Consider the following 27,180-nt stretch of genomic DNA (forward strand, 5'->3'; position numbering starts at 1 on the left):
ACAATCAGATTTCACTAGGGGCTGCCTGTTACTGGGAGAAGCGTGTTACTGGGAGAAGCATTGCATCTTGGCGAGCGCTAAGCTCACCCACCCTTCAGGGAGGAGGAGTCAGGTCCAAGTTGACTGCCGTCCGCACATCATGGCAGGTCCCACATCACCTCTCCCCTCGGCGCCTCAGTGTCCCCAGCCAGAGACCCTGGGAAGCCAGGGCCAGCTGCTCTCAGTTGCCGACTTCAACAGCCTGTGGGGACCCGCTCCATCTGGGGTACTGCAATGGTGCAGGGTCAGCCAGGGTCGATGACCCTTAGCTGCCTTCCAAACCTAACGAGTGAAATCCGGTGAGGACTTTATGGGGTGGTTGGAGGACACCGCTGAGGGCCATGATAGATACCACAAGAGACACTCACAGTGGAAACCACGGCCATCAGTGATAGCAGGCTACAGGAGGGCAAAATCAGACTCGGGGAGAGTATCAACCTGACATCCAATGAGAGGTCATTGGGATCCAGCCACTAAACGTCCCAAGATGGCACAGCCCTTCCCACAGATGCTCCTGGAGCGGCTTCATGCTCCTGGCTCCATGGCCTTCATCTGTCCAGTCCCATGTTCCTGGGCTCAAAATCAGAGCCCTCTGGGAGGTGGGAGGAGCTCTGGTCATCTCCAGAGTCTCGTGGTCTCTTGTCCAGATGGATGGCAATCCAGCACAACCTCCAGACAGAGGCCAGCCAGGGCCTGGCCTGACCGGGCCTGTGAAGAGAGGGGCTTCTCCACTCTGCTTGTGGCTGTCTATGAGAAATGACCAAGTCCTCGCTGCCTTGGGCTGTTAATGCTGATTCCTATAAGAGGAGGGCGTCCAGTCGTGAGGCTGGGAAAATTATCCAGAGTGCTCAAGCCCCCCCTCCTGCACTACCTTGCTGGCAGTGGGGACCTCTGTGGTCCGGCTGAGCTGTCCTGGCTTTGGGGCGGAGTGACACTGCATTCAGTCCAGTGTTGCCATGCTGGCGCCTGGCTCGGCCCTTTGTCACTAACAAGGATCAAAAGTCTGTTGGAAGAGAAACAGAATCGGTTTGCTTTTGTGGTACGCACTCCGCAGAGGAGGCCCGGTTTCCCATCTCTGAGAATGACATACATCTACATGTGGATCTGACATACAAGGTGGTGAACCTCACTCACCCCACAGCTTATTACAGACGTGTGGGTTACACACAGCTGTAATCCTGTGGACCCTACTTGATGCTCAGTGAGATCCAAAGCCAGGGTCTGCTGCAGTGTCCTAGAATGAAGCACAAAGACCATGAGTGAACAGTGCATGGCGACGGAACCCAGGTGTGAGGGATAACTGGTCTTTGTCTCAGGGCCGAGGGATAGCTGGGCTCACTGTCTCTGCTAAGAGGCAGAGTTCTGCTCCCAGGTCACGCAGTGGAAGTGACACTGCTAATCTGTTCCTCCCCCACCCCCCTCCAACCATGGAGCGTGACATGATAGAGACAGATGACAGGCAACCATCTCCATATTGTGTGAGGGATTATCAGCATCTGGAAACAATCTCAAAGAGTGAGATGGTATTTGTATTACAAAGCCAGAGACAGACAGACAGAGAGAGAGCCAGAGAAAGGGGAGGGATGGTGTGTAAGGTAGGCAGAGGATAGGGTGTCATGCAATGTGACGTCAAGGGCAAGCAGTCAAAGCCACATGAGATGGTGGAGGTAGTTCTGTGTGCGGTCATGTGTTTCTCAGCTCTTGGATTAGTGTGAAATGCAGAACAAGGTGGTCCACCTCTTGGGAGCCAGCTGAGGCCCATGGTCTTTGTGGAATCGTCCCTCATGCCTGCTACTGTGGTTAGTAATGCCATTCTCATTCTTTGGTGGCTAGCTAAGGCCCTCCAGAGCCAATTAGAGAAGGCCCTGCCAGGATAAATCGTCCCAAAGAGATGCTCTCTCCCATGGCACTGGCCTCCTATTTGCCCAGTAGCCCACATCCTGCTTTCCACAGGACAAATCAAACTCTCCAAAAGTAAAATCAAGTCCATTCTCAGGGAGCCCTTGGGAGCCTTCTAGGTTCACCTAGAAGGAAGTTGGAAATTATATCTCTAATGTCTCTGTATTGGGCAATAGCCAGATGTTTCATACGGCAATCAATCAAACACACCCCAATTGTTCTCACAGATTAACGAAGTCCCTTACTTCCTTCATATTGATTTATGGCAGCAATAGAAATATACCACTGGAGGACACGCCTCCTTTCAGCTAGATGTGTATAAATGGTGAGTAATCTCCATTCCAAGGGAGAGGAACCAGCAACATGGGGATCTCCACGGTCATCCTCGCAACATGTCTTTTATGGGGTCAAGTTCTCTCTGCAGGTATTATGTCTAATTATTCTGATCATTCCCTAGACCATGCAAACCCAGTTCTGGCAGGTCAGATCATCTTGTTTCTTGGCATTTGCCTGTCTCTCTGGTATTGAGTTTTTTTCAAGGACTTTCTTTGTTGATTGTTGTAAGTACTTGCTGGTGTTTAGAAGGAAGGCATCTTTTTGTTTTGTTTTGGTTTCTGGCTATCCTAAGAACAAGCGAATCATCAGTGATTTCAGTGAAAGAAATGACTGATTGGGATTAGAAAAGCTCGTAGGGTTCAGGAAAGGTGTAGATGTAAGACGAAGAGGCCTCAGAGTTTAGCAGAATGGGCTCAGCACAAGGTTGGATTGTATGCTACAAAAATAAGGAATGATTCCCATTAGAATTCCAATTTAGGACTCTTGGTAAGAAACAGGAAAAAGTGCTCCTGCCATGCCTTCCCTCTGCAGGTGTGTCTGACTCCACAAGCGATATTTGCTGAGCACAACTGGGTCAAGTAACGGACTGAGACAGGAATGCGTTTCCATTCCAAGTCTAAGCCGTCCACTCACTGCTCAGACAAGTGACTGGGAGCTCAGTCGCTCTAGCATGGCTTTGTGTTCTCAGCATCAGATGATAAACACTGGAAGAGCCACTGGCAGATCTCTGTGATTGGCGAATCTCAGTGTCTGTCTCCCCTTCTCTGGTCTCAGTCTGTCTTTTCTCTCTCTCTCTGTCGCTCTTTATCTCTTCCTCTGAATTCCTCCCACTGTCTCTGCCCACCTGTCCTCCTGTCTTCTTCTCTATCTCTATCTCTGTCTCTCTCCCTTCATGCCTGTTTGTCTGTCTCTCCTTGAATCTTTCTCTTTGCCTCCGCATGTCTCTTTCCACCTCTCTGGTCTCTGTTTTAGCTTTCTCTCTCTGTGTCAGAAAGCGAGATCTTTGTCTCTGTCTCTCTATCTCAGCCTTTCTCTGCTCTCTCTCATCTAGCACTGATTATCTTCCTTCCCTCTCCCTCTTCCGTTCTTCTTTCTTTACCTCCTTCCTCCCCCCACCCATCTTTCTTTCTTCTCTCTCATTCCTCCTTTCAGGCTCTCCCCACCCCACAACTTGACATCCCTTTTTTGCGTCAGGTTCATGAATTTCAGGAGGGAAAGGTAAAAATGGTCAAATTTCCACAGCACTTCCAGAACTATCCCTCTCTTCCTAGGGGTGCTCTGAAGTTTTAGGTGCACTTGAGAGATGGCTTTTGTGAAAGCAGCATCTCCCGAGCAAGGCAGCAGCACCGCTGCTGCCGGGAGTGTTCTCACGCAGGCTGGGGGAGGCCTGGGCCTCAGGGTTCTGCTGGGGGCGGTGTGGGGGATGGGCAGGTCCTGGGGCGTGTGTAAAAGAAGTAGCAGGGCCCTAGTTCCAACTTTCTCGCGGGAACAGCCTTGCTCTGGCTCAGTGACAGTGCCCTGGGGTCCTGTCAGCTCTGGAGGGTGGGGAGCAGACTGCCAGGTCCTTGTCCACACAGGGACAAAGGCAGCAGGGCCCTGGGACTGGGAGGATTTGTCATTTTCCCCAGTGCTGTTTACGTGCGGCTGCTCCAGCCAGCAGCTCACCCGTGTGGGTGTGCCGGTGGCAGTTCACTTCACTTCACGGCCACGCGTGCTTCTCTGCTCAGGCAGCTCGGCCAATAACCACAAAGTTTGGCGCCATCCTTCCTTGTTGTAGATGGGGACACCAGGGCTGGGCAGATCGGTGACTTGTTCCAGGATAGCAGCTCCTGGGTGGCTAGGGCCAGATGAGAACTCAGAACGAAGCCCCCTGGCTTTGGGCAGCAGGGGCAGAGTATGAGTGGGGGTGGGGTTGGGGGAGTGGGGGGGGGGTGGGGGGTGCAGCCAGCTCAGCACCGGAGAGCTTCTTAGAAGTTTGTGTACCCAGGCTTCACAGAGCAACAGAGATCGGGGCGCCCACTTCTGTCCTAAGCCTTTTTCCTTGTCTCTGCCACTGGCCAGCTGTTGGGGGAGGGGCACTGTAAGCCTCAGTTTACTCATTTGTAAGGGGGTTATGTTTCCTGTGCCACAGAGGGTCATGAAGGAGTAAGGTCACCCAGGTCAGGTCTGGCTCATAACAGGATCCTTGGAAAGACCAGAGTTCCTATTCTAGGCATTTCCCTAATGTTTTATCCACATGTGACTTCCTACATGCACTGTGGCTCTTGGACTGGCTTCTGGAAAAGGAGACACTGGAGAACTCTAAATAAAGCTGATAGTGTAGTGGACAGGCCTAGGCTCCGGCTGGCTCGTCAGCTGTGAGGATGACTTCAGTGGTGAGAATGTAAGAGGTTGCTAGTAGGGGAGGCTGGGTCGGGGTGTGTGCGAACTCTCTGTAGAATCATTGCTCTTCTTTAAATCCAAAATTGGCCCCCATTTTCCCCCCAACTTTCCTTCTGTGGGTCTCATTTCTTTAAGGCCAGTGTTTTGCAAACTGAGCAAGTAGTCGTTCCTTCTGAACTCATTCCAGGCACACTGCTCAGCCTCATTCTTAGTCCTCCTGCAATTTAACTAGCCATGCCTGGAAGGAGAATATTGAATGCAGGGACTTTCAGCGTTGTGCAGATATTTGAGCGTGGGTAGTGTTGCGTGATGGGGACCTCTGAGTCGCTTTGATAGCAGGCCATGCTGGTGATTAATTATCCTTCAGGAGAGCCCTCCCTTCTTTTTTAAAACTTTTTTCTTTCCTTTTCCACTTCTGGGGCTTAAACTCAGGGCTTGGGCACTGTCCCTGAGCTGCTTTTGCTCAAGGCTAGCACTCTACCACTTGAGCCACCACTTGAGCACCATTTCTGGCTTTTTCTGTGTATGTGATACTGAGGAATCGAACCCAGGGCTTCCTGCATGCTAAGCAAGCGCTCTACCACTAAGCCACCTTCCCAGCCCAGCCCTCCTTTCTTGATCTGGTCTTAACTGGACGATCACATGCTGGGCAGTGCAGGTCTCATCTTCTGTAGCTGCTGGATGCTGTGGAATGCGGAGAAAGCCTGAGGCTTCACCAAGTCTCAGCTGCAGCCTGGTATCTGGGCTCCCCGGCTCCCACCCCCATTTGCTTCAGTCCCCCACATGCCCCTTTGCTGGTATTTTCTTCTACCTCCTGTTTCTGTTTTGTTTCATTTTGCTTCCTTTTCTTTTGAGGCAGGGTCTTAATTTGTAGCTCCAAGTTGGGCTTCTCTGCCTCAGCCTACTGAGTGGCAGAATTACAGGCATGCACCACCACACATACTCTTACACTCAGAGGCACACACGGGCACACAGAAAACACAATGATGGATACATAAACAATCATGTGCAGAGAGACATACCCATACACAAAGCAAAGACACATGTGGCAACATGCAGAGACATATATAGTATCACACATGTATCACACACAAATATGCAAAGAGATACACTTTAGGCACACTGTATACTTAAACCCAAACACCAAGGTACACACACAGACACAGACACACACACACTCACACACACCGTGGCTGCCGTGTTCTCTCACGGCATCTTCGCCAGCATCTGTCCATGTAGCGTGCTATCTATGGGTATCTGCAGTGATCCTGCTATGCTGGTATCATCCTTATTCGGTACTCAGCTCAGCACTATCAAGAACTTAGTAGAGTACCTAGTCTGAACGTTCCCGTGCAGACCTGGTATGACAGGGAGGACAGAGGTGCAGGTGTGTGCTGGTGAGCCCCAACCTCTTGCCTTCCACCAGATCCTCAGCAGAATGACAGCGCACACATCTTCACCGTCACTGAGAACAGTTGTCCCCCGTGTCCCCAGGGGTTGGTCTTACAATCCCTGAGATGCCCAAACCCTCAGATACTCAAGTCTCCCATGTAAAATGGCATCCAGCCTGCACATCTCCTCCTGTAGACTGTAAATCCTCTCCTCATTCCTCCTTCCAATTCCTAACCCAGTGTCCATACTGTGCAAATCACTGGGCAGGGAAATAGTGGCAAGAGAAGAAACCTTTGCCTGCTTAGTACATCTGCAGCCTCTTTCCCCACAACTTTCCATCTGCTGAACTTGTGAGGGTGGAACTCCCAGACACAGCTGGCATCTTCAACTGAGTGTTTGTACTCTTTCATTGGATTCCCATGGAAGGCACTGGAATTAGAGAAGGACACTGGTGTGGCTCTTCAGGAAGCCACACAGCAGAGGTGAACACCCCTGTCCCGGGGGTCAGGAATACGACCTCAGGGCTGGCTGAGGATCACACATCCTTGCTTGTTTCTGTGTCAGAATCAGGTGCGTTCCTTCACAGGATTTTTTTGTCAGGACACATGTCTGATTTTTTTTTTCCTTCCATTACAGGTACAGATTCAGATTTCCTAACTGGTAAGTACTTTGAAAAGAATCGGTTTAGTTTATAACTGATTTTTTTTCACCTGACGCAGTTATTTCCTTCTTGAGAATAAATCCAGATGTTGCGATGAAACCCATTAAAAATCCTCCAGACAGTAAATGTCGCCTCACTAAACCTTAGTAACTGACATGAGGCTAGCATAAAGGTGCGATGCGTGTCCTTTCTAGAAACACAAAGTCGACAGAAACTTCCTCTGGCGATAGCATGGACGGATCATTTGGCAACAGTCACATTCTTCAGTTTTGTCCTGCCTCACCTCCATATTCAGTACAGAGTAAAATCAAGTACATCAGTCAAATGAAGGGCTCGGGATTCACCTCCCTCTCTGGGGAAAGGCTAACACGGAGATGGAGGCGGGGCTGAGGAGTCTACAATTCTGTTAACCGACACAGGAGGATACACTGGGAACTGCCCTCCCCCCCTCCTCCCCCCCCACCCCCCTCACCCGGCCTGGGACAGTACCGAGTGAGAACTTACATTCTCAGTGTAGTCATAGGAGCACTGTTTTGCTAACAAGAACTATGTGTACATAATTGTTTTTCTTTTTTTAAACTCAGGGCCTTGTACTCTATAGACAGGTGATTGCTTAAGCCTCACCCCCAGCCCTGTGTAGATAGTTTGAGCGCTATGTATTTTTTTTTTTGTGCTATATCTAAAATGATTGAGCACCTTGTCTCTAACCTCCTTGCTTTAACTTTGTCACCACAACCACTTACTTTTAGTAAAAATGTTGGCGGTGCTCACATCCAAGGTTGAACCACAGCGCTCCCTGGCGGCATTGCAGGGAAGCTGGAGGGAACTTTGGTGATGATGGATGGTTGCTAAGGAGTGGGACCATGTTCCCAGAATCTGGGTGTAGAGCTCCCGGGATGGGACTGTCAGAGCAGAGCCAGAGTTGGAGAGGTAGCTCTGGGGCCTGCTGTCGACAGGGTCCTCAGAGGGCATGAAGTTCTCTGGGGGGAGTTGTAGGAGAGCAAGAAGAGGGGGAAGAGAGCTGTCTTTAAAATCCCAAGGGGAAGAATTGGAGAAGGACGCAGGCTAGGGAGGAAGGAGAAAGAGGGGTGCTGGGTAGCGTCACCACTGGCCAGGAAGCCACAGGGCAGAGGGAGCCGAGACCAAGGCCTTCCGCTGTGTCAATGCAGGTTTGCCACTGAGGCTGGCGGATGGCGGTGACCGGTGTCAGGGCCGGGTGGAGGTCCTGTACCAAGGCCACTGGGGCACCGTGTGTGATGACGGCTGGGACATCCAGGATGCAGACGTTGCCTGTCGGCAGCTGGGCTGTGGCCGGGCCGTGTCGGCCCTGGGCGGGGCTCACTTTGGTCAGGGCTCGGGGAATATCCTCCTGGGCGCCGTGTACTGCTCGGGATGGGAGCCCTACCTGTCAAGCTGCCGCCACGACGGCTGGTACAACCACGAATGTGGCCACAGGGAGGACGCCGGAGTCATTTGCTCAGGTAGCGTGGCTGTGGCCTCTCACGCTCGCATGCGCACGCCAATGCAATACCGCATGTGTATGTGAGCACACGCGTACACGCACACTGCGCTGTTCACTTGCTCTGCTGTGAGTCTCGCTTTAGTTGCTGTTATACAACAAGGGCTGTTGCTTTGCACGGACAAAGACATTGAGGCTCAGAGAGGTCTAGGGACCGCCCATGGTCCAAAGCCTAGGTTCCCCTCAGAGTTTGCAGATGCCGTCACTCAATGGGCTGGCTCTGATGAGTGGCGTCGCGACATCCTTGGCGTTAGCCACAGCCTCTCCTGCGAAGGTGAGAGAGGACGGGGAAACTGCTGGTCCTCACTGCTTTTAATGTGCACCAGTAAAATGGAGGAGTGGCTAATATGCGCTCTCTTGGGGGATTAAAAGGTAAGTGAATGATGCTAAATACATCGGGTAAAAGAGGAAGTCTCCCTCATGCAACTCAATGACCCCCAAGACTGTCTTTCTCATCTGTTCACATGGTGCTGCATTCAACCATCAAGGCATCCTTCAATCCACAAAGAGCCCACCCAGGATGCCAGTCCATCATGTGTCCTCCAGAAAGGAGTTTCTATTTAAAGCGGTCCCTGACACCCACCGTGTGGCCTGGACTATGTGCCTACCACCGCACAAGGGCGTGACCATGACAGGCCAGCCTCCCCTAGGAATGCATGACCCAAAAGCTCACAGAATTCTGTGCAGCCACTTTGTGCATGTGCTTATTTTGGCATTCCAGAATGCATTTCTAGAAATGACCTTTCTTTTCTGATTAGGGTCATTTTCCTTGGGATAACTCAATGATGGCAACTATTTGTCATTTGAGAGTGTCTGTCAGCTACGGAAATTGCCAGATGTCATTTGGAGGCCCGTCTCATGACTAGGATGAGGTGATTTTGTTTTTAGATGGAGATTAGACACAGAGGAGGTAGGAGCAGCAGACAGGAGCAGAATAAATACACTTTTGAAGGCATGTTACAGGCAAAGCGACAGAAGGATCAGTGGTTTTTCATAAGGGGAAAAAATCAGCATTTTAGCAAGCATAGCCTTCAGGGAGTGTGCTTCTGAGCTAGGGGAAACGGGGAACTACCACTCTGCCAGTGAGAGATAACATCCAATGACCTCTTCTTTCTTTTCCACTCTGCAGAAATGCTCAGTGAGGGATACACGCCAACACCAGAAGGTAAAGATCATTGTGTGGGATCCCTGTAGTCTCTCTGCCCACATCGTGCACCCATGGGCTCATCACTATCCAAAGCAGGGGCAGAGGGCCTAGGAGGAGGTCTGCTCAGCTCCCCAAGAGGCCTCAGGCCTGAACAAACATCTCTTCCATGGATCATTTCTCCCTAACAGAGAGGAATCAATAGGATGAGGCATCTCCAAGGAGCTCCGAAGTAGAGTCTGGGATCCTATTTCCCATGTCCAGTGTTCATGCATCCACTTAGACTGCTGGGCAGCCTGTCATGCTGGTCGGAAAGACAGGCACAGACCTGCGTCGGTGGCATCCTTGGCCGTGCCCTTCCTGTGAACCCATACTAAGCCACCCTGGAACTTGTGACCCTCCTGCCAGGGTCATCTTGTACTTTCTGGCCGGGCACCTCCAGAAAAAGATATGAGGCACAGTCAATAAAGCTGGAGATTCTCACAGCCTGGGCTTGGAGAAGGGAACTCACTTTTCCTTTCCCATGGGAACTTTAGGCCTTAGGACAAAATCAAGGGCATTCTCCACACCAAGGCTGATGGCCTTCCTAGGAGTCAGCGTGGGTCAGTCAGGCGAGGTGTCCCTGACCACCTTCTCTTTCTCTTCTCTATAGTTCAGGACGCAGAGCTGAGGTTGAGACTGGCTTTATTCTAAATTGCTGTTTGGTAGCAGAAACAGTAGCAGATCAGACCAACTCTGATACAATTGGCTAAAACCAGGACAAGAATGAGGGGTGGACGGGCTTGGATGATCTGTCTGGGACATAGGCCACAGAGTGGGCTTTCTTAGAACTGCTTCTATTAGGGTCTCCAGTGTTGGGAGAAGTCCTGTGAGATTTTCCAGCTTTCCTGACTCAGACATAAAGCTGAGTGCCCTGGTTACAGTGGATGAAGTATAGTGGAAAAACCTCCAGGATGGGTGGGGTCAGTTCCCCCTCTCATTCTCCATGGGATTCTTGCTTGGAGTTGTGTGTGTGTGTGTGTGTGTGTGTGTGTGTGTGTGTGTGTGTGTGTGTGTGTGTGTGTGTGTGTGTGCTATGTGTGTGTGTTGTGTGTGTTGTATGTGTGGTATGTGTGTGGTGTGTGGTGTGGTATGGTGGTGTGTGTGTGTGTGTGTGTGTGTGTGTGTGTGTGTGTGTGTGTGTGTGTGTGTCCCATGTCTGAAGAGCAAGGAGCTTGGGCCAGGGCAAAGGCAGTGCTGATACTTAACCTTGCTTAAATCCACTGGGTGCCTGAACCTTGATTGCCATGAGAAGTTAACCTCATCAGCACAGCCTGGCTGACCAGCAGTGACAAAGCCTGTCTCTCTGTTCTGTGACCTTAATGCAGACACCACAGGAGCATGTGGAAGCCATTTAATGGCGTGGGGGGGGTGGGAGTTGAGGAGTGGGTGGTGGTGAGAAATAGGAGTTTTTATTTACAGTTAGCATTTTTGTGTCTGGACCCAAAAAGGGAATGCTCATATGAGTTTCCAGCCTCTCCTGAGGACTCCTCTCCTGCCAGGGGTCCCCTCACACCGTCCCTGCCGGGCTGCCCCAGCTCATGACACTGGTTACTCTTCTCCTTCATGGAGGCGCAGGTGTATGCCCTTGTGCAGATACATCCTCACGGGTGTGCAGTGTACTCCTGTGTACTAGGATTGGGGTGGCTCTGTTTTTCTGGCCCCCCTTTGTAGCATCCTTATTCTACAGGGCAGGTCTGTATCCAGGAGAGGCACAGGCAGTACCTGGGGAAGGAGGTGATGGAAGTTTTTGGTGCATTCCTCACCACAGAACCTCATGCTGCCCTAGTCGGCTTGCTGTCTGGTGCCCCTCACCCTTCCTACCCAAGTGGTAGTGTGAGGGCAACCATAGCCATAAGGACACAGAAGTCATTGGGCATGATGGAGGGCAGCGGTTTTCTAGCTGAGTGAAAATGTCACAAATTCAGAGAGATGGAAGTGGCAGTCTGATTGACAGCAGGGCCTTTGTCACATGAATGAGTTCAGAAATAGGAGCCTGGGGCAGACACACAGGGAGCAAGAGAGATTTAAGAGCTGATTACTGTCATCAGATCTTCCTGGTAAGAGAACCTTTTCCAAGTCTAGTTTTATCCTTTCTCCTTGTCTGTCAAGGAGTGGGAGGCACACCATTGCCACACCTGCACAAGGATGTGAACAACCCTCCCGCCTGGGCTTGGGGTCACTTTCCAGAGGGTGGGATGAGGCTGAAATCATCTCCTACCTTATCGCATCCCTGTCGGTTGGTTTGGTGGAAACTGGAGTCTCAGAAGGCCGAGTATCCTGTCTGGTGTTGAGGGAAGAAGTGGGCTCCCGTTTGAGAAGCTCTTCTACCTTCTTGATACAAGATGTGGAGGCATCAACCATGCTCCTGGGACTTTGGAGTGGGATGATTTTTAAGACCTCAGACATCTTAATTGGGTTAAGAGTAAAGAACTGCAGTATATTCAAAGGGGGCAAAATACAGGTGCAACAAAGAAGGCCATGCGGCCTGGTCCAGGTTTCTATGAGAATCAGCAAGCAAGACCTACCTCTCTTCACACATTCTCTTCTTTTTCTTCTCCCATAGGCACAACAGTTCTTGAAGAAACATTTATAACAGGTACTTCCACCCCACTTCCCTTCTGTCTCTTCAGGTCACAAAAATCCTTGGGCTGTAGGGTGAGGATTGAGTTCTCTCAGAAGAAACTTTGGAGTCAGAAGTGTCAGAATAAGATAATCTTCCACAAAGGTCTCCAGGCCTGTGGGAGTAAGAACTGTATTGTTTCAGGGTGCCCTGCTCTGAGTCTCATCTCCAGCTTTTATGGTCCCTGGGAAGGGGTCCCTGGGGGTCTTGATTGCAGGGTAGAGGCAGGGCAGGGATATTTTTTTTGCCATCCAGGGTGATCAACCTGGGTCATGGCAAATCAAGACAACCTCAGTGACTAAAGCCTGGTGTGTGGTGGGCATCCCGACGTGGTACTGAGGTGAAGATAAGGGTAAGGGGCTAGAGGTCCTGGGGAAGGAGCACACAATGCATACTGTTGTGTGGACTTTAAACTGCAGGAGGACTGGTCTTGGCTATATACCAGCTATGCAAGTTAGGCCCAGAAAACAGCTTTTGATGATAAATGTCCTTTCTGCACCCTGTTTATAACCAGGTTCCAGTTTGGCACTGAGGCTGGTGAATGGAGGAGGCCGGTGTCAGGGCCGCGTGGAGATCCTGTACCGGGGGTCCTGGGGCACCGTGTGTGATGACAGCTGGGACACCAATGATGCCAACGTGGTCTGCAGGCAGCTGGGCTGTGGCTATGCCCTGTCGGCTCCGGGGAGTAGCCGGTTTGGTCAGGGCTCAGGACCCATTGTCTTGGATGATGTGGCCTGCTCAGGGCACGAGTCGTACCTGTGGGATTGTAACCACCGGGGCTGGCTCTCCCATAACTGCGGACACCAGGAAGATGCTGGAGTCATCTGCTCAGGTGGGTCCCCAAACCTACCAGGTCCCCCTCATCAAGAGTGGATTTTCATCAAGTAGATTAAGTTCTAAGAGTAGAACTTAATCTCATGCCACTCATATCTACCCCCATTTTGGATCATGAATATTCAGAGAAAATACCACTTTCCCTCAGAGCTTTGACTCCATCTCTCATAGTTACCCAGTGGCTCGAGAGTTTACCCTTGATGTATAATTCGGGGCTGCGTAGCCATGGTGTTTTGACACACGTTGGCTTCTGCAAACAGTACCCGTGTTGTCTTGGAAGTCGTTGAACACCATGGGGAAGGCCCCGGTCCAGTATCCTGAGGGCAGAAGCAATAAGCCGTGGTTATAGCTGAGGAACAACCAGCTGTCTCCCTTCCCAGAGAGTCCCGACACCCTGTCCGGGGGGATGTGGTTGATAAAGCCTCCCCTGTCCAGGCTGCAGTCCTTTATGGGAAAAGTTCAGAGGTCTCAGGGGATCATTGTGCTGGAGGTGAGGCGCAGTGATGGCAGGCAGCAAGGAGGGTGCTGGTGAGTGAAGGCAGACAGGGCTGGAACATGGCTGCAGGGAAGATTGCTAGACTCCATGTCAGGCCCCAGATTCATTTCAACTCGAGGATGCATCAGTGGGTCTGTAATGACTCATTGCTGAAAATGGATTTTGCATGGCCATGCAGAGGCTGTGGTGGCTCTCCAAGGGTCGCTGTGTCGTTCCTGCTTTTGGAGAGTGACCTTCAAGCACACAGATGCAAGGTGTGGTTTGGAGGGGGGACAGGGGAGCTACTTGAAGTGCTTGAGGGATTCAGAGCTCCCCTGGCTGGTACATGCATGGGGACGTGCGGGTCTTCAGCTCAGCCTGTAAATCCTCCCACCTGTTATTCCAGGCATGCATGCGTGCATGTGAATCTAACCTTCCTTCTCTTTCTCATAGATTTCTACAGCCAGACCACCATTTCTCCAGGTGAGTGCCAGCATCCTGACTCGAGATGTTTATGCTTTTCCACCCACCGTCAGAATTGTTGGAATTCAGAAGCAATCTTCTTTTCTCAAGCCTTCGAGGTCTGCCTCAGACAGTTAGATAGGGGCTCAGTGGGTGATGTTTTCAGCTTCAGAAATGGAGTCACTCATCCCATGAGCCTTGGTCCTTTCAGATTCCAGGCTGACACGGTCCAGTGGGAAGTGATGTTGATCATCTCTGGCCTGCAAGCGCCATGTTAACATCAGCCAGATGCCTGTGCCCCTCACTCCTAGAAACTCCCCCAGACTTCACAGGGCTGCATCTGCACCCAGAGGAAGGCATACAGGAGGTTGTAAGAGGGAGTTTCTAGTTACCAGTGCATGGATTCTCCTATGTTCTACACCCTGCTCTTCTGGCGCTGGGTATCCCAGTGTGCACCGTGGTGTCACGTGTACCCGTCAGCACATGGTCAGCAAAGGAACAGACAAAGCTTCCTTCACTGGAAAGAACATCCCAGGAGGAGAAGGATGGGGGTCAGCCATGGGGTTGGCAGGGCCTTTGTCCTACGGATGAGGTCTTAGGTGGGAAGCTGTTGTACATGACCAAGGAGTTTGTGGCACAAGCTACAAGTGGAATTGCTGATGAGTCTTGTATGGTGGGGAAAGCACTCAGTGTTGTCCTTTCTTCACTTGAAGTCGATTTTTACCTCTTCTTTCTAGGGCCTATTTCAGACACATCAACTGCCTTCAGGACTTCGGAATCAACAAGTAAGCATCGGTTCTGTGACGGATAGGTGGGGGGTGGAGGGAGCCGCTGCCTTGCCCCTGTCTCTGTGGGTTCAGTGGCAAACAGAGCAGACCAAGCTGGTGATCTGTTGTGAGCCTGTCCCTTCCTAAGACGCCTTAGTGAAGACCATGTCTTGCATCCTTGAAGTCAAGAGAGAGATGGATGGAGTGTTCTGTGGCCCGCTAGATACTGCACTGGATGTGAAGCTGATGAGTGGGAGTGGCTGGTGTGAAGGCCGGGTGGAGATCCTGTACCGGGGGGCGTGGGGCACCCTGTGTGATGACAGATGGGACACTAGTGATGACAACATGGTGTGCAGGCAGCTGGGCTGTGGCTCAGCCACCTCAGCCCCAGCAAATGCCCCGTGTGGTCAGGGCTCAGGGCCGGTTGTGCTGGACGAGGTGAGCTGCTTGGGAAGTGAATCCTACCAGGATAGTGAAATCCTTCACTATCAGCACTGCCCCACCCAGACTGGCTCTCTCACAACCGCAGACACCATACAGACACAGGTGTCAGCTGCACAAGTGAGCCTCCAAGATCCGTGCCCCACCCATTGGGACAGCTTCTGATCAGTCCCCCAAGCCTGCTCCCACAGCTTCCTGTGGGTGCCTTTGATTTGTGGTATGCTTCTGCTGCTCCCTCCTTAGACAGAGGGCCCTGTGGGCTGCTGTCCATCCAGGCTCAGATCTGAGTAGGGACATTTGGGCCCTGGGTATTGGTCTCTGGGTATTGGTGGTACCATGCAGAGTTGATAGGTTATTGTGTTGTACTCAAACTGAATATGTCTTTGTTTCTCACTCTTTGTTTTCACTAAGTCTTTAAGAAGGAGGTAAAGGCTGCGTCCTTCCTCCAACTAGTGAGATGATTTCAGGAGGGCCGATGGCAGGTTGTGGGGTGCCCCGTACCCCATGCATCATCAAGCTGCCTTTGGTCATAGAAGATTCCTCGGGCAGTCGCTGAGCCCAGAGGGGCTGGGAAATTTCATTCAGTCTGGGAGGAGAATCACATATTTGGAATGACTGGGGCAGACCCTTTACCCCATGCTGCGGGGGGTGGGAGGAGTGGGAATGAGGAGGGCGGTGCTTGGCTCCCTGCAGATCTTTGCTGATGTTCCTCTGGTAGCTGACCCTTGACTCTAACGGGAAGGTAGCATCAGTCACTCCCAGGTAGCCTCAGTGACAAAACCTGAGCCTGTAGGGCACCTTGAATGCAAGGAACAAGCGTCATCTACACACACCCATCTGAATGGTGAGAAATAGATTTCATCATAGTGAAATGGTTCTATGCCTGGTGTTGAGGGTAAAAATTCTGATGTGAGCTTCCATCATCTTCTGGCTGGAGACATCCTTTGCCAGGGACCCAGGGTGTGTCCCTTGTCCTGTACAGGTCATTTGTTCCCCTTGTCCTTAGAGGTCATTTGTTTGATCTCTGTTGCTCTGTCTCACGTGAGGCCATCCATTCACTCACTTACCTTTCTGATGAGCACAGGATGCCGGTGTGAAGATGCACATGCGCAGTGCACTCCTGTAGGTCAGCTTGCAGATGGCTCTGCTTGCTTCACCCTCCTCAGTTTCCCTCTGCTTCTGCTAGGCATCAGGAGAAGCATCAAGGGGCAGCTGCCTTGTTCTTCCAGTGCCCAGTGATCCTAATTCTTCCCAGCTTGCTCCCTGGTATATTTGCAGGAAGTGCAGAGGTGTGTGGCTGTGTCAGAGAGGTAATGGTAGCAGAAGGGGGGAGCAAAAGATGTCAGAGAAGAGGACAGTCCAGATAGGGAGCGATGGCAGGTCGGCCTTCCTCCAGCAGGGCTCTCATGACATGGATGAGAGGTGCTCAGGATCACCCTAGGGAAGCCAGTCACTGTCCATTTACCCTCGGACTTTACCCTTCAGGGAGGGGTAGTGGTGATACCCCAGCTTCCTGACCCTCTTAAGCTGCACAGAATCAGATTAGGTAGGAACCCTGTGTCTTCTCCAGCAGCAGATTCCAGTTTGGCGCTGAGGCTGGTGAACGGAGGAGACCGGTGTCAGGGCCGCGTGGAGATCCTGTACCAGGGGTCCTGGGGCACCGTGTGTGATGACAGCTGGGACACCAATGATGCCAACGTGGTCTGCAGGCAGCTGGGCTGTGGCTATGCCCTGTCGGCTCCGGGGAGTAGCCGGTTTGGTCAGGGCTCAGGACCCATTGTCTTGGATGATGTGTCCTGCTCAGGGCATGAGTCGTACCTGTGGAATTGTAACCACCGGGGCTGGCTCTCCCATAACTGCGGACACCATGAGGATGCTGGAGTCGTCTGCTCAGGTGAGCCCCACGCCAGCTAGTTCTCCCTTCCTGAGAATCAAGTTTGAGCAGGTCACCTTTCCCTACTCCTAGAATTTGATTCTGCCATCATTCACTTCTGACGTCCAGTGCAAAGGTCTGTAAAGGAGGAGTTTTGGGCGGAGGGTGGCAGATGTGTGTATGCACACAGCGGACCTGAGGCTTGAGAGCCTGGGTCCTTGCCTGCAACTTCCTCCGGGGAGCCACTAGGGGGCGTCCTTCCGGGAGTGTGTAAGGGGGGGTGGCTCTGAGGCATGGGGGAACCCTGCTCAGCATCTTCCCCTTGCACCCCAGCTTTGCCTCCTTTGGTGTAGCACCTCTGACCTGACCTTCCCTTTCTTGCAGCGGTCCGGAGGCCATTGACTACTGTTCCAGGTAAGTCCCACTGTGAATTCACTCCCGTGTGTTCCTCTCTCCTGATACTCTTTACAGCTCCAGCCGGTAGCTCTAGGAGGGGACTGTGGAGCATTCTTGCTCTGCCCATTCCAGAAGGATAAGACAGATCCAGTTCCTGACCTGTGGCGCTCAACAGCGCGTACCCAGTGCTCTTGGGGACCGAAGGCAGAGCTGTCTTGGGCTATTTCTGCTGGAAAGCACTGTCTAGACCAAAAGCCACATGGGAGGAGACTAAGTGATTCTTTTCCCAAAGCTCCCTCCTACTGGAGAGAATTAAAGTTCCCTTTGGGACTAGGTGGTAGATATATTCCGGAGCATGGTTTGCTGACCACTGGCTTTCTCGGAGTCCCTTGCCTCTGGTCCCAGCCATATCTCAGTGGACCCAGCTGTGATTCACAGTCCTCCCCTCTAATCCAGCTTTGTTTTCTCCTCTAGCTTGGTGGCATACAACAACTCCGTACTATGGTAAGTATATATGGGAGAAGCTAAAGCAATTGCCTTCAGCCCTCTAACGGTCAGGTCTGAGGGGAACTGCTGAGGTCACTTGGGGGTTCGTGAAAAGGGTTCCTTTCACTTGCCAGTTGCGTTGTGCTGTAAGTGGGTCTTTGAGTCAGGATGCTTTTGTCTGCAAGTGACAGGAGCCAAACTTGTTGGCTCCCTTGTGCAGGACATTTACTGTTGTGCTCTAAGTACAGCTTAGAACCAAAGGTCCAAGACTGACTTTCTCCTTAGGCTTTTCATAGGCCCTCTCTTTTCTTTGGGGAAATCCTTCACTATCAGCTTGCTTTTGTACATAAGGGGAAGAGAGCAGTTATTTGTCCCAAGTCAATATCCCACCAGGAGAAAGATTCAGAACTCATATCATATAATCTTGACAGGTTTCTAATAGGACCCCCCTTCTTCCTTTCCCTCTTCCCTTATCCTCTCTTTTTCTTTTGGTGGCACTAGGGTTTGAACTCAGTGTCTCTTGCTTGTTAGGCAAAAAAAAAAAAGCCAAGCAAGATGTATAAGTCTCGGAGTTCAAGCCCCAGCACAGGACAAAACAAGCAAGCAAGTAAACAAGCAAGTATTGCTCTTTGTGCCACACTGAAAATGCTGTGTGTGAACTATGTGGGAATGTGCTGTGAACTGCAGCCTCCACAGGCCACCAGCTGCCACCAGGGCTCGCCTGAGAAGTTCTGTAGTTAGAGAAAGGACTTCATTTCGGAGGGAAGGCTTTCTGGGATTGCCTAAGGTGGCCCTAAAGTCTCCATCCGATCCTCCTGCCTCCACATCCGCTGAGCACCCCAACCCCACAGAAGATAAGGGATTTAACATGTCTCCTGAAGCAACACTCATGGAGTTAAAAACCAGTCACTAAAAATCCTGTCACCTTCCTCTTCTTTCTAGATTGGTGGGATGTAACAACTACAACCCCTTCACGTAAGTATCCCATTTTCATTTTTTATCCCTAAGCCTGGACAACTATAAAGAAGACCCCTACCACACCCCAGCTCAGTGTGCACAAGCCAATTACCCTAGGGATGCCCACGGCTCTATGCCAAGACTCAGGCCCACACCCACCATGTCTGTCCTGTTGGGAGATCAGCCATTCTGCCACTTCTTCATTAATTCAGTGTCAGAAGTACTTGTGACTTAAAGGATTTTTACTTCTTTAAGTGTCTCCAGAGGTTTGGAAGAAAGAACAGCAAAGGGGAGTGAACAGTTCATTCCAGCCATGATCACAGTGCTTTGCCCACTTTCACAGGTTGCTTCCATTGCTCTGAAAACACAGTGTGTGGCTGAACTTGGGTGCCCTTGAATTTTTTCTCACCACCATCTACAAATATCTGTATATTATTCTATAGTGGCTATGCCAGTAATTAGTTAACTGATGGCTTATATGTCATTTTTATAAATGACGTGATGAAAAATATCTTGATAGATAGGTCTTCTACATTGTTTCACTTTTTTTTTGGACAGGACTATCTGTGGAACTCAAGGCATCAGATTTGCTAAGCAGGGCCTTCTTCTACATGAGCCATGCTTCCAGCCTGTGTGTGTGTGTGTGTGTGTGTGTGTGTGTGTGTGTGTGAGAGAGAGAGAGAGAGAGAGAGAGAGAGAGAGAGAGAGAGAGAGAGAGAGAGACAGACAGACAGACAGACAGACAGAGACAGAGACAGAGACAGAGACAGAGACAGAGACAGAGAGACAGAGAGACAGAGAGAGAGGCAGAGAGAGAGAGAGAGACCAAGAGACAGAGCGAGACAGAGAGACAGAGACAGAGACAGAAAAAGAGAGAGAGGGTTATTTTTTAGGTTTTTTTCTCATTTTTCCCATAGTGCCCTTTGAAAATAATTTCCCCATGTATGTATTCTATATGGTTGGGGCTACAGATATCAATTACCACACCTGCGGTGTGTGTTGAGGTAGGTCTCATCAGACTTTCACAGACTGGCCTCACACCACAATCATCCCAGTATCTGTCTCTTGAGTGGTTAGAAATATAGGTAAATGCCAGCACCACTCCTAGACTTCCTTAACAATGTGTAAAGACACACCAATCACAGGCAGGAGCTCAAGTGCTCAGCAAGGGTGAGGCCCTGAGTTCACATCATAGCACCACAAAACAGACATTAGAATTTGATTTGCCAGATAAGCATCAGCTCAGTTTCAGATTAGCAGAGGATCCTTGATAAATAGTATCTATTTCAGTGGGAAGTTTTATAACACCTAGTTGTGTGTTGGGTTAAAGTGCCACTGAGAATGGCTGCACAAGTATTAGAGAACCATGAAAGCTCAGATCTCCTGCCTCAGGTGTTTGACAGTATTAAAGTCGAATCAGCACTGTCAAGGGAAGGAACGGTGAGGAAGAGGCAGGAGGCTCTCGCACTCTTCCTTAGAAAGGGATGGGAAACGCTTTCTGGCAGAGGATTGAGCCAAAGGCCACAGTGTCAATCACCAGGTGTCTCCTAGATGGGCTGCTCAGCAGCCCCAGGTGGGAAGGAGCTGCAGTCTCTGCGGGAAGGAAGGTGACAGCAGGAAGGGCTGCAAAACATAAGTGAGGAGCTTGAGGATGGGGGAGCACTCTAGACTTTATCTTGGGGACAGCAGAGTTGCCGGAAAGCTCTACAATGCGGAGTGACAGAATTGGGAAGGGTTTGCTGAAGACCTTGCTATCTTTTCTGTCAAACTGCCTTTCCTGAAGTCCAGGGTCGTATCTGCCCTTTCATTGTTGCCTCATTACCATGGTCTGCCACTTAAGATCTACTGTGGAAAGAATGAATTCCTGGTGCCTAATTGCTATTGGCATTTTGTCAGACAGCACACACAAACGCAAAAGCATACATTCACAAACAGTGGTACAGCATGCCCTATGGCTTTATTTGTGGTTTGTTTATGTTTGTGCTAGGGCTTGAATTCAGGGGCTGATGCTCTAGCTTTTTTTTTTTCAAAAGCCTAGTTCTCAAGGGGAGTTCTGCTATGTGAGGCACTTCTGGCTCTTTTTCTGGTTAATTGGAGATAAGAGTCTCCCAGATTTGTCTCTATGGGCTGGCTTCAAACCATAAGCTTTATACTGCAGGCTTCTGAACAGCTAGGCTTATGGGTGTGAGTGTTTGTTGCCTGGCATGCCCATAACATTCATTTTCTTTAAAGAGAATGTAATAGTTTATTTTATTGTCGGTCATGGCATCTGAACTCTGGACCTGGGCACTGTTCCTGAGCTCTTCAGCTCTAGGCGAGCACTCTTCCATGTGAGCCACATCACCACTTCCAACTTACCCTGTTTATGTGATGCTAAGGAATCCAACCCAGGGCCTCATGCATGTAAGGCAAGCACTGTACCACTGAGCCACCTTCCCAGCCTCTGAAATAGGTTATAATTATCCTGTGGCCTTAAAATTAGTGTCTTATGGTACTGAAATTATTTCTATAGCATGAGGCTCAAGGACTGCCCATGCTGCATCACATGGCTGTATCATAGTTTTATTAAATAACTACCATTCATCATCATTAAATCATGGTGTAGAGTGTGGAGGGTGGAAATGTGAAGATGCTCACCTAGAAGACAGTTGCTTGTCATGAAGCACCTCAAGGTAAAGGGGATGTTGCTCTCCTTCTCTTCTCTACAGCAGCTCCAAGTTGTGGTGGCTTCTTATACAATGGCAGTGGGGTGATCTCCAGTCCATCCTACCCTGCGTATTACCCCAACAACGCCCTGTGTGTGTGGAAAATCCAAGTCCGATCTGACTATCGCATCTCCCTGCACTTCACTGACCTGAGGTGAGGGTCATCAGGGGGCTGAGGAGGGCAGCGCTCCCCTTGACACACCTGGAGCTTTAGGCTGGGTCTGTGCCTGGGTGCTCTCCACACTCCTGTGCTCTGGGTAAACTTTGGCCATGTTTAGTTCTCTCCCAGAGAGCTGCAGGGAAGTCCTCCAGTGCAGTGCGGGAAGACCTAGACCATGAACTTGTATCCAGTAGGAATGTCAGTGTTGACTGGGTCCATATTTTCTTTATAGGCTGGAGTTTACCAGTAACTGTGCTTACGATTATGTTGAGATCTATGATGGATCCATACATAGCAATAATTTGCTAGGAAAGATCTGTAATGGCAGTGGGCAAATATTTACATCTACCAACAACCTTATGACTGTTCGATTCCGAAGTGATGGCAGCGTCCAAAACGTTGGCTTTTATGCCCAGTACAACTCCTTCCCGAGAGGTAAGTACCAGCTTAGCCTGGCGGTGTGGCCTGTGAATGCAGTTTGGTTCCTGGAATAGGTGGGTGGTGAAGAGCCTCCCCTGAGCCTGAGCTTCTCCCAGCTCCCAGCTTATCCTTGTGAGCATCAGGAGTGGGAGGCCTGGCCGAGACAGTAGGTATTCAGAACAGAGGATGCACTTGGCTTTGAGTCTACCTCCCATATCTCTGGTTACCTGTTAAAGTTGCTTTTCACAGAGCGCTGGTGGCTCATGCCTGTAATGCCAGTTATGCAGGAGACTGAGGTCTGAGGATCACAGTTCTAATCAGCCCAAGCAGAATAGTCCAAAGAATTCTTATCTTCAATTAAGGGGCAAAAAGGCAGAAGTGGACTTGTGTGTCAGGTGTCAAGAGAGCCAGCTGCATCCCACAGACACTGGAAGGACTTTAGGTCCCAGAGAACATGGTGGCTGTAACCTTTCCTGGGATGCTGATGAACCCCAAAGAATAATGGGGTGGTCAGGGGCAGCGGGCTCTCCCTGGAGCAGAATAACTCAGAGTGGGGCTCAGATGACAAGTCCCCTCATGTCACTTGTTTCTTTCTGGAAGCTCCTGTCTGTTTCCCTTGTGCTGACCTATGTTTTTCTTCTTTCTCATTTTAGGGCTTTCTACTGTAACAACAACTCCTCGTAAGTGCCTGTGGTTTTTATCTCAATCCTCATGCCTGGGCTTTTTGCTACTGTGGGACTTCTGTGATCCAATCACTGAGTAGCTTGCCTGTCACACCCCCCTGGCCTGTGGCATTCCTCCTATCCCATGCTATGAGCAGCCCCAGCAGGCCTGAGCTCTTTTGCTCAGCCACAGAACAGTTTGTTCCTCTTAATCCTTCAGTGGCCTGGCTGACCAGGATTTGGATCTCCAGTCAGTCCCTAGGAGAGGGCTTCTCCTATGAGGTCTTCCTGTCCCACTGCCCATAGCACCAGAGCCTGTCGTGGGCAGGCAGGCCAAGCAGCCTGGCCTTTTGGCAGAGCTGGAGGCAGAGTGAGCCTGGGCCTTCCTGGCCTGCTGCCAGGCTGATCTCGCATCCTTCTGCTGTCACCCACATTCTCCTATCTGCTCTTTGCTGTCATCCGCATGCTTAGTTCTGGATTCAGCGAGCAGAGGTCCAGGGGCACCTTTGTGCAATGTGACTGTCTCTCTTAGCTCATCACTTAAAACAAAATTAAAGAGCCAGTACCGGTGGCTCACGCCTGTAATCCTAGCTACTCAGGAGGCTGAGATCTGAGGATCTCGGTTCAAAGCCAGTCCGGGCAGGAGAGACCATGAGACTCCTATCTCCAATAAACCACTAGAAAACTGGAAGTGGCGCTGTAGCTCAAGTGGTAGAGAGCTCGCCTTGAGCTGAAGAGCTGAGGGACAAGTGCCCAAGCCCAGAGTTCAAGCCCCACAACCGCCAAAAAAAAAAAAAAAAAAAAAAAAATTAAAGAAAGAAAGTGTATTTAAAAGTGAAAGGAAGTAAGGTAAATGGAGTAGATTTATTTGAAAGGGAAAAGAAAGTTTTTAATGAAAGAAGGAGATAGGCAAGACTTCTATAGCTTTCCAATGTTTTTTGGACAGGAATATGTTTGGAATCACAGCTTCACAGTTGCTAGACAGGGCCTCCTCTTCCAGCTCTTTTGTGTCTTACTTACGTTTTAGTTATATTTACTTATTTACATATTACATATATAATTTAGATATATTATTTAGTTAGTCATATTTCTCATTTTCTCCATTGCATTGGATCATATTTTCCCCATATAAATTTCCTCTATGGTTGGGATTAGATATCAATTACCACATCTGCTGTGTGTGTTGAGGTAGGTCTCACCAGACTTTCCCCAGACTGGCCTCATACCACAATTGTCCCAGTATCTGCCTCTTGAGTGCTTAGAAATATAGGTAAATGCCAGCAGCACACCTAGACTTCCTTAACAATGTTTCTTTATGAAATAAAGACACACCAATCACAGGCATGCTCAAGTGCTCAGCAAGAGTGAGACCTTGAGTTCACATCTTAGCACCACAAAACAGACATTAGAATTTGATTTGCCAGATAAGCATCAGCTCAGTTTCAGATTAGCAGAGGATCCTTGATAAATAGTATCTATTTCAGTGGGAAGTTTTATAACACCTAGTTGTGTGTTGGGTTAAAGTGCCACTGAGAATGGCTGCACAAGTATTAGAGAACCATGAAAACTCAGATCTCCTGCCTCAGGTGTTTCACAGTATTAAAGTAGAATCAGCACTGTCAAGGGAAGGAGCGGTGAGGAAGAGGCAGGAGGCTCTCTCGCACACTTCCTTAGAAAGGGATGGGAAACGCTTTCTGGCAGAGGATTGAGCCAAAGGCCACAGTGTCAATCACCAGGTGTCTCCTAGATGGGCTGCTCAGAAGCCCCAGGTGGGAAGGAGCTGCAGTCTCTGCAGGAAGGAAGGTGACAGCAGGAAGGGCTGCAAAACATAAGTGAGGAGCTTGAGGATGGGGGAGCACTCTAGACTCTTTCTTGGGGACAGCAGAGTTGCAGAGTTGCTGGAAAGCTCTAAGCTGTGGAGTGACAGAATTGGGAAGGATTTGCTGAAGACCTTGCTATCTTTTCTGTCAAACTGCCTTCCCTGAAGTCCAGGGTCGTATCTGCCCTTTCAATGTTGCCTCATTACCATGGTCTGCCACTTAAGATCTACTGTGGAAAGAATGATTCCTGGTGCCTAATTGCTATTGGCATTTTGTCAAACAGCACACACAAACACAAAAGCATACATTCACAAATAGTGGTACAGCATGCCCTATGGCTTTATTTATGGTTTGTTTATGTTTGTGTTAGGGCTTGAACTCAGGGGCTGGTGCTCTTGCTCATTTTTTTTTTTCTCAAGGGGAGTTCTGCTATGTGAGGCACTTCTGGCTTTTTTTCCTGGTTAATTGGAGATAAGAGTCTCCCAGATTTATCTCCATGGGCTGGCTTCAAACCACAAGCCTCATACTGCAGGCTCCTGAGCAGCTAGGCTTACAGGTGGGAGTGTTTGTTGCCTGGCATGCCCATAACATTTATTTTCTTTAAAGGGCATATAATAGATATTTTTTTATCAGTCATGGGGCCTGAACTCTGGGCTTGGACACTGTCCCTGAGCTCTTCAGCTCTAGGCGAACACTCTTCCACGTGAGCCACATCACCACTTCCAACTTACCCTGTTTATGTGGTGCTAAGGAATCCAACCCAGGGCCTCATGCATGTAAGGCAAGCCACCTTCCCAGCCTCTGAAATAGATTATTATTGTCCTGTGGCCTTAAAATTAGTGTCTTATGGTACTGACATTATTTGTATAGCACAAGGCTCAAGGACTGCCCATGCTGCATCGCATGGCTGTATCATAGTTTTATTAAATAACTACCATTAATCATCATTAAATCATGGTGTAGAGTGTGGAGGGTGGAAATGTGAAGATGCTCACCTAGAAGACAGTTGCTTGTCATGAAGCACCTCAAGGTAAAGGGGATGTTGCTCTCCTTCTCTTCTCTACAGCAGCTCCAAGTTGTGGTGGCTTCTTATACAATGGCAGTGGGGTGATCTCCAGTCCATCCTACCCTGCGTATTACCCCAACAACGCCCTGTGTGTGTGGAAAATCCAAGTCCGATCTGACTATCGCATCTCCCTGCACTTCACTGACCTGAGGTGAGGGTCATCAGGGGGCTGAGGAGGGCAGCGCTCCCCTTGACACACCTGGAGCTTTAGGCTGGGTCTGTGCCTGGGTGCTCTCCACACTCCTGTGCTCTGGGTAAACTTTGGCCATGTTTAGTTCTCTCCCAGAAAGCTGCAGGGAAGTCCTCCAGTGCAGTTCGGGAAGACCTAGACCATGAACTTGTATCCAGTAGGAATGTCAGTGTTGACTTGGGTCCATATTTTCTTTATAGGCTGGAGTTTACCAGTAACTGTGCTTACGATTATGTTGAGATCTATGATGGGTCCATAAATAGCAATAATTTGCTAGGAAAGATCTGTAATGGCAGTGGGCAAATATTTACATCTACCAACAACCTTATGACTGTTCGATTCCGAAGTGATGGCAGCGTCCAAAACGTTGGCTTTTATGCCCAGTACAACTCCTTCCCGAGAGGTAAGTACCAGCTTAGCCTGGCGGTGTGGCCTGTGAATGCAGTTTGGTTCCTGGAATAGGTGGGTGGTGAAGAGCCTCCCCTGAGCCTGAGCTTCTCCCAGCTCCCAGCTTATCCTTGTGAGCATCAGGAGTGGGAGGCCTGGCCGAGACAGTAGGTATTCAGAACAGAGGATGCACTTGGCTTTTAGTCTACCTCCTGTTAGATTTTTAAAAAGAGGTAGCCGAGTAAGAACAGCACCAGCACGCACGTGGTATTCAGGTAAGTGGTAGGTTTATTCAGTAGACCTCCTGGGACCAGGAAGGTTGGCACTCCCCGTGGCTGGGGTAGAGAGAGAGCTGGGAAAGAGAGAGGAAAGAGAGAGTGGAAAGAGAGAGAAAAGAGCTAGAAAAGAGCAGAGAGAGCAAGAAAAGAAGAGAGACAGGGAGAGAGGGAGGGAGAGAGAGAGAGAGAGAGAGAGAGAGAGAGAGAGAGAGAGAGAGAGAGAGAGAGAGAGAGAGAGAGAGAGAGAGGAGAGAGTCTGGGCCTGGGCTAGCCCTTATCTAAGGTATGGGTGGAGAAAGGTGTGGCCACATCAAATTCAGATATGACCTCAGGGGATGCAGATGTGACCTCTTCCAGATGTCCCAGTTGCCTAGGTAACGCAAGTACTGGGTGGAGACTTTGCTGTGAGGAGGGTGGAGTCTGCTAGCCATCCAGGAGCAGACTTTACACCTCCCATATCTCTGGTTACCTGTTAAAGCTGCTTTTCACAGAGCCCTGGTGGCTCATGCCTGTAATGCCAGTTAGGCAGGAGACTGAGATCTGAGGATCACAGTTCTAATCAGCCCAAGCAGAATAGTCCAAAGAACTCTTATCTTCAATTAAGGGGCAAAAAGGCAGAAGTGGACTTGTGTGTCAGGTGTCAAGAGAGCCAGCTGCATCCCACAGACACTGGAAGGACTTTAGGTCCCAGAGAACATGGTGGCTGTAATCTTTCCTGGGATACTGATGAACCCCAAAGAATAATGGGGTGCTCAGGGGCAGCAGGC

The 27,180-nt window shown here is 50.1% G+C and overlaps 1 protein-coding gene across 1 annotated transcript in view; it reads left to right on the forward strand.

Annotated features, from left to right (window-relative positions):
• The first annotated feature begins 2,289 nt into the window (after positions 1-2,289).
• LOC138803855 (scavenger receptor cysteine-rich domain-containing protein DMBT1-like) overlaps positions 2,290-27,180 on the forward strand; it is a 202,241-nt gene continuing 177,350 nt past the window's right edge. Inside the window, 12 exon segments of the mRNA XM_069987925.1 lie at positions 2,290-2,362; positions 6,685-6,708; positions 6,904-7,010; positions 7,809-8,190; positions 9,358-9,393; positions 11,978-12,010; positions 12,549-12,866; positions 13,797-13,826; positions 14,543-14,590; positions 14,721-15,037; positions 15,040-15,150; positions 16,523-16,907. Coding sequence (XP_069844026.1) covers positions 2,302-2,362; positions 6,685-6,708; positions 6,904-7,010; positions 7,809-8,190; positions 9,358-9,393; positions 11,978-12,010; positions 12,549-12,866; positions 13,797-13,826; positions 14,543-14,590; positions 14,721-15,037; positions 15,040-15,150; positions 16,523-16,907 — 1,852 coding nt within the window. The 5' untranslated portion in view covers positions 2,290-2,301.

Source organism: Dipodomys merriami, unplaced genomic scaffold (assembly GCF_024711535.1).
Source record: "Dipodomys merriami isolate MVZ:Mamm:240054 unplaced genomic scaffold, mDipMer1.0.p SCAF_35, whole genome shotgun sequence".
NCBI lineage: Eukaryota > Metazoa > Chordata > Mammalia > Rodentia > Heteromyidae > Dipodomys > Dipodomys merriami.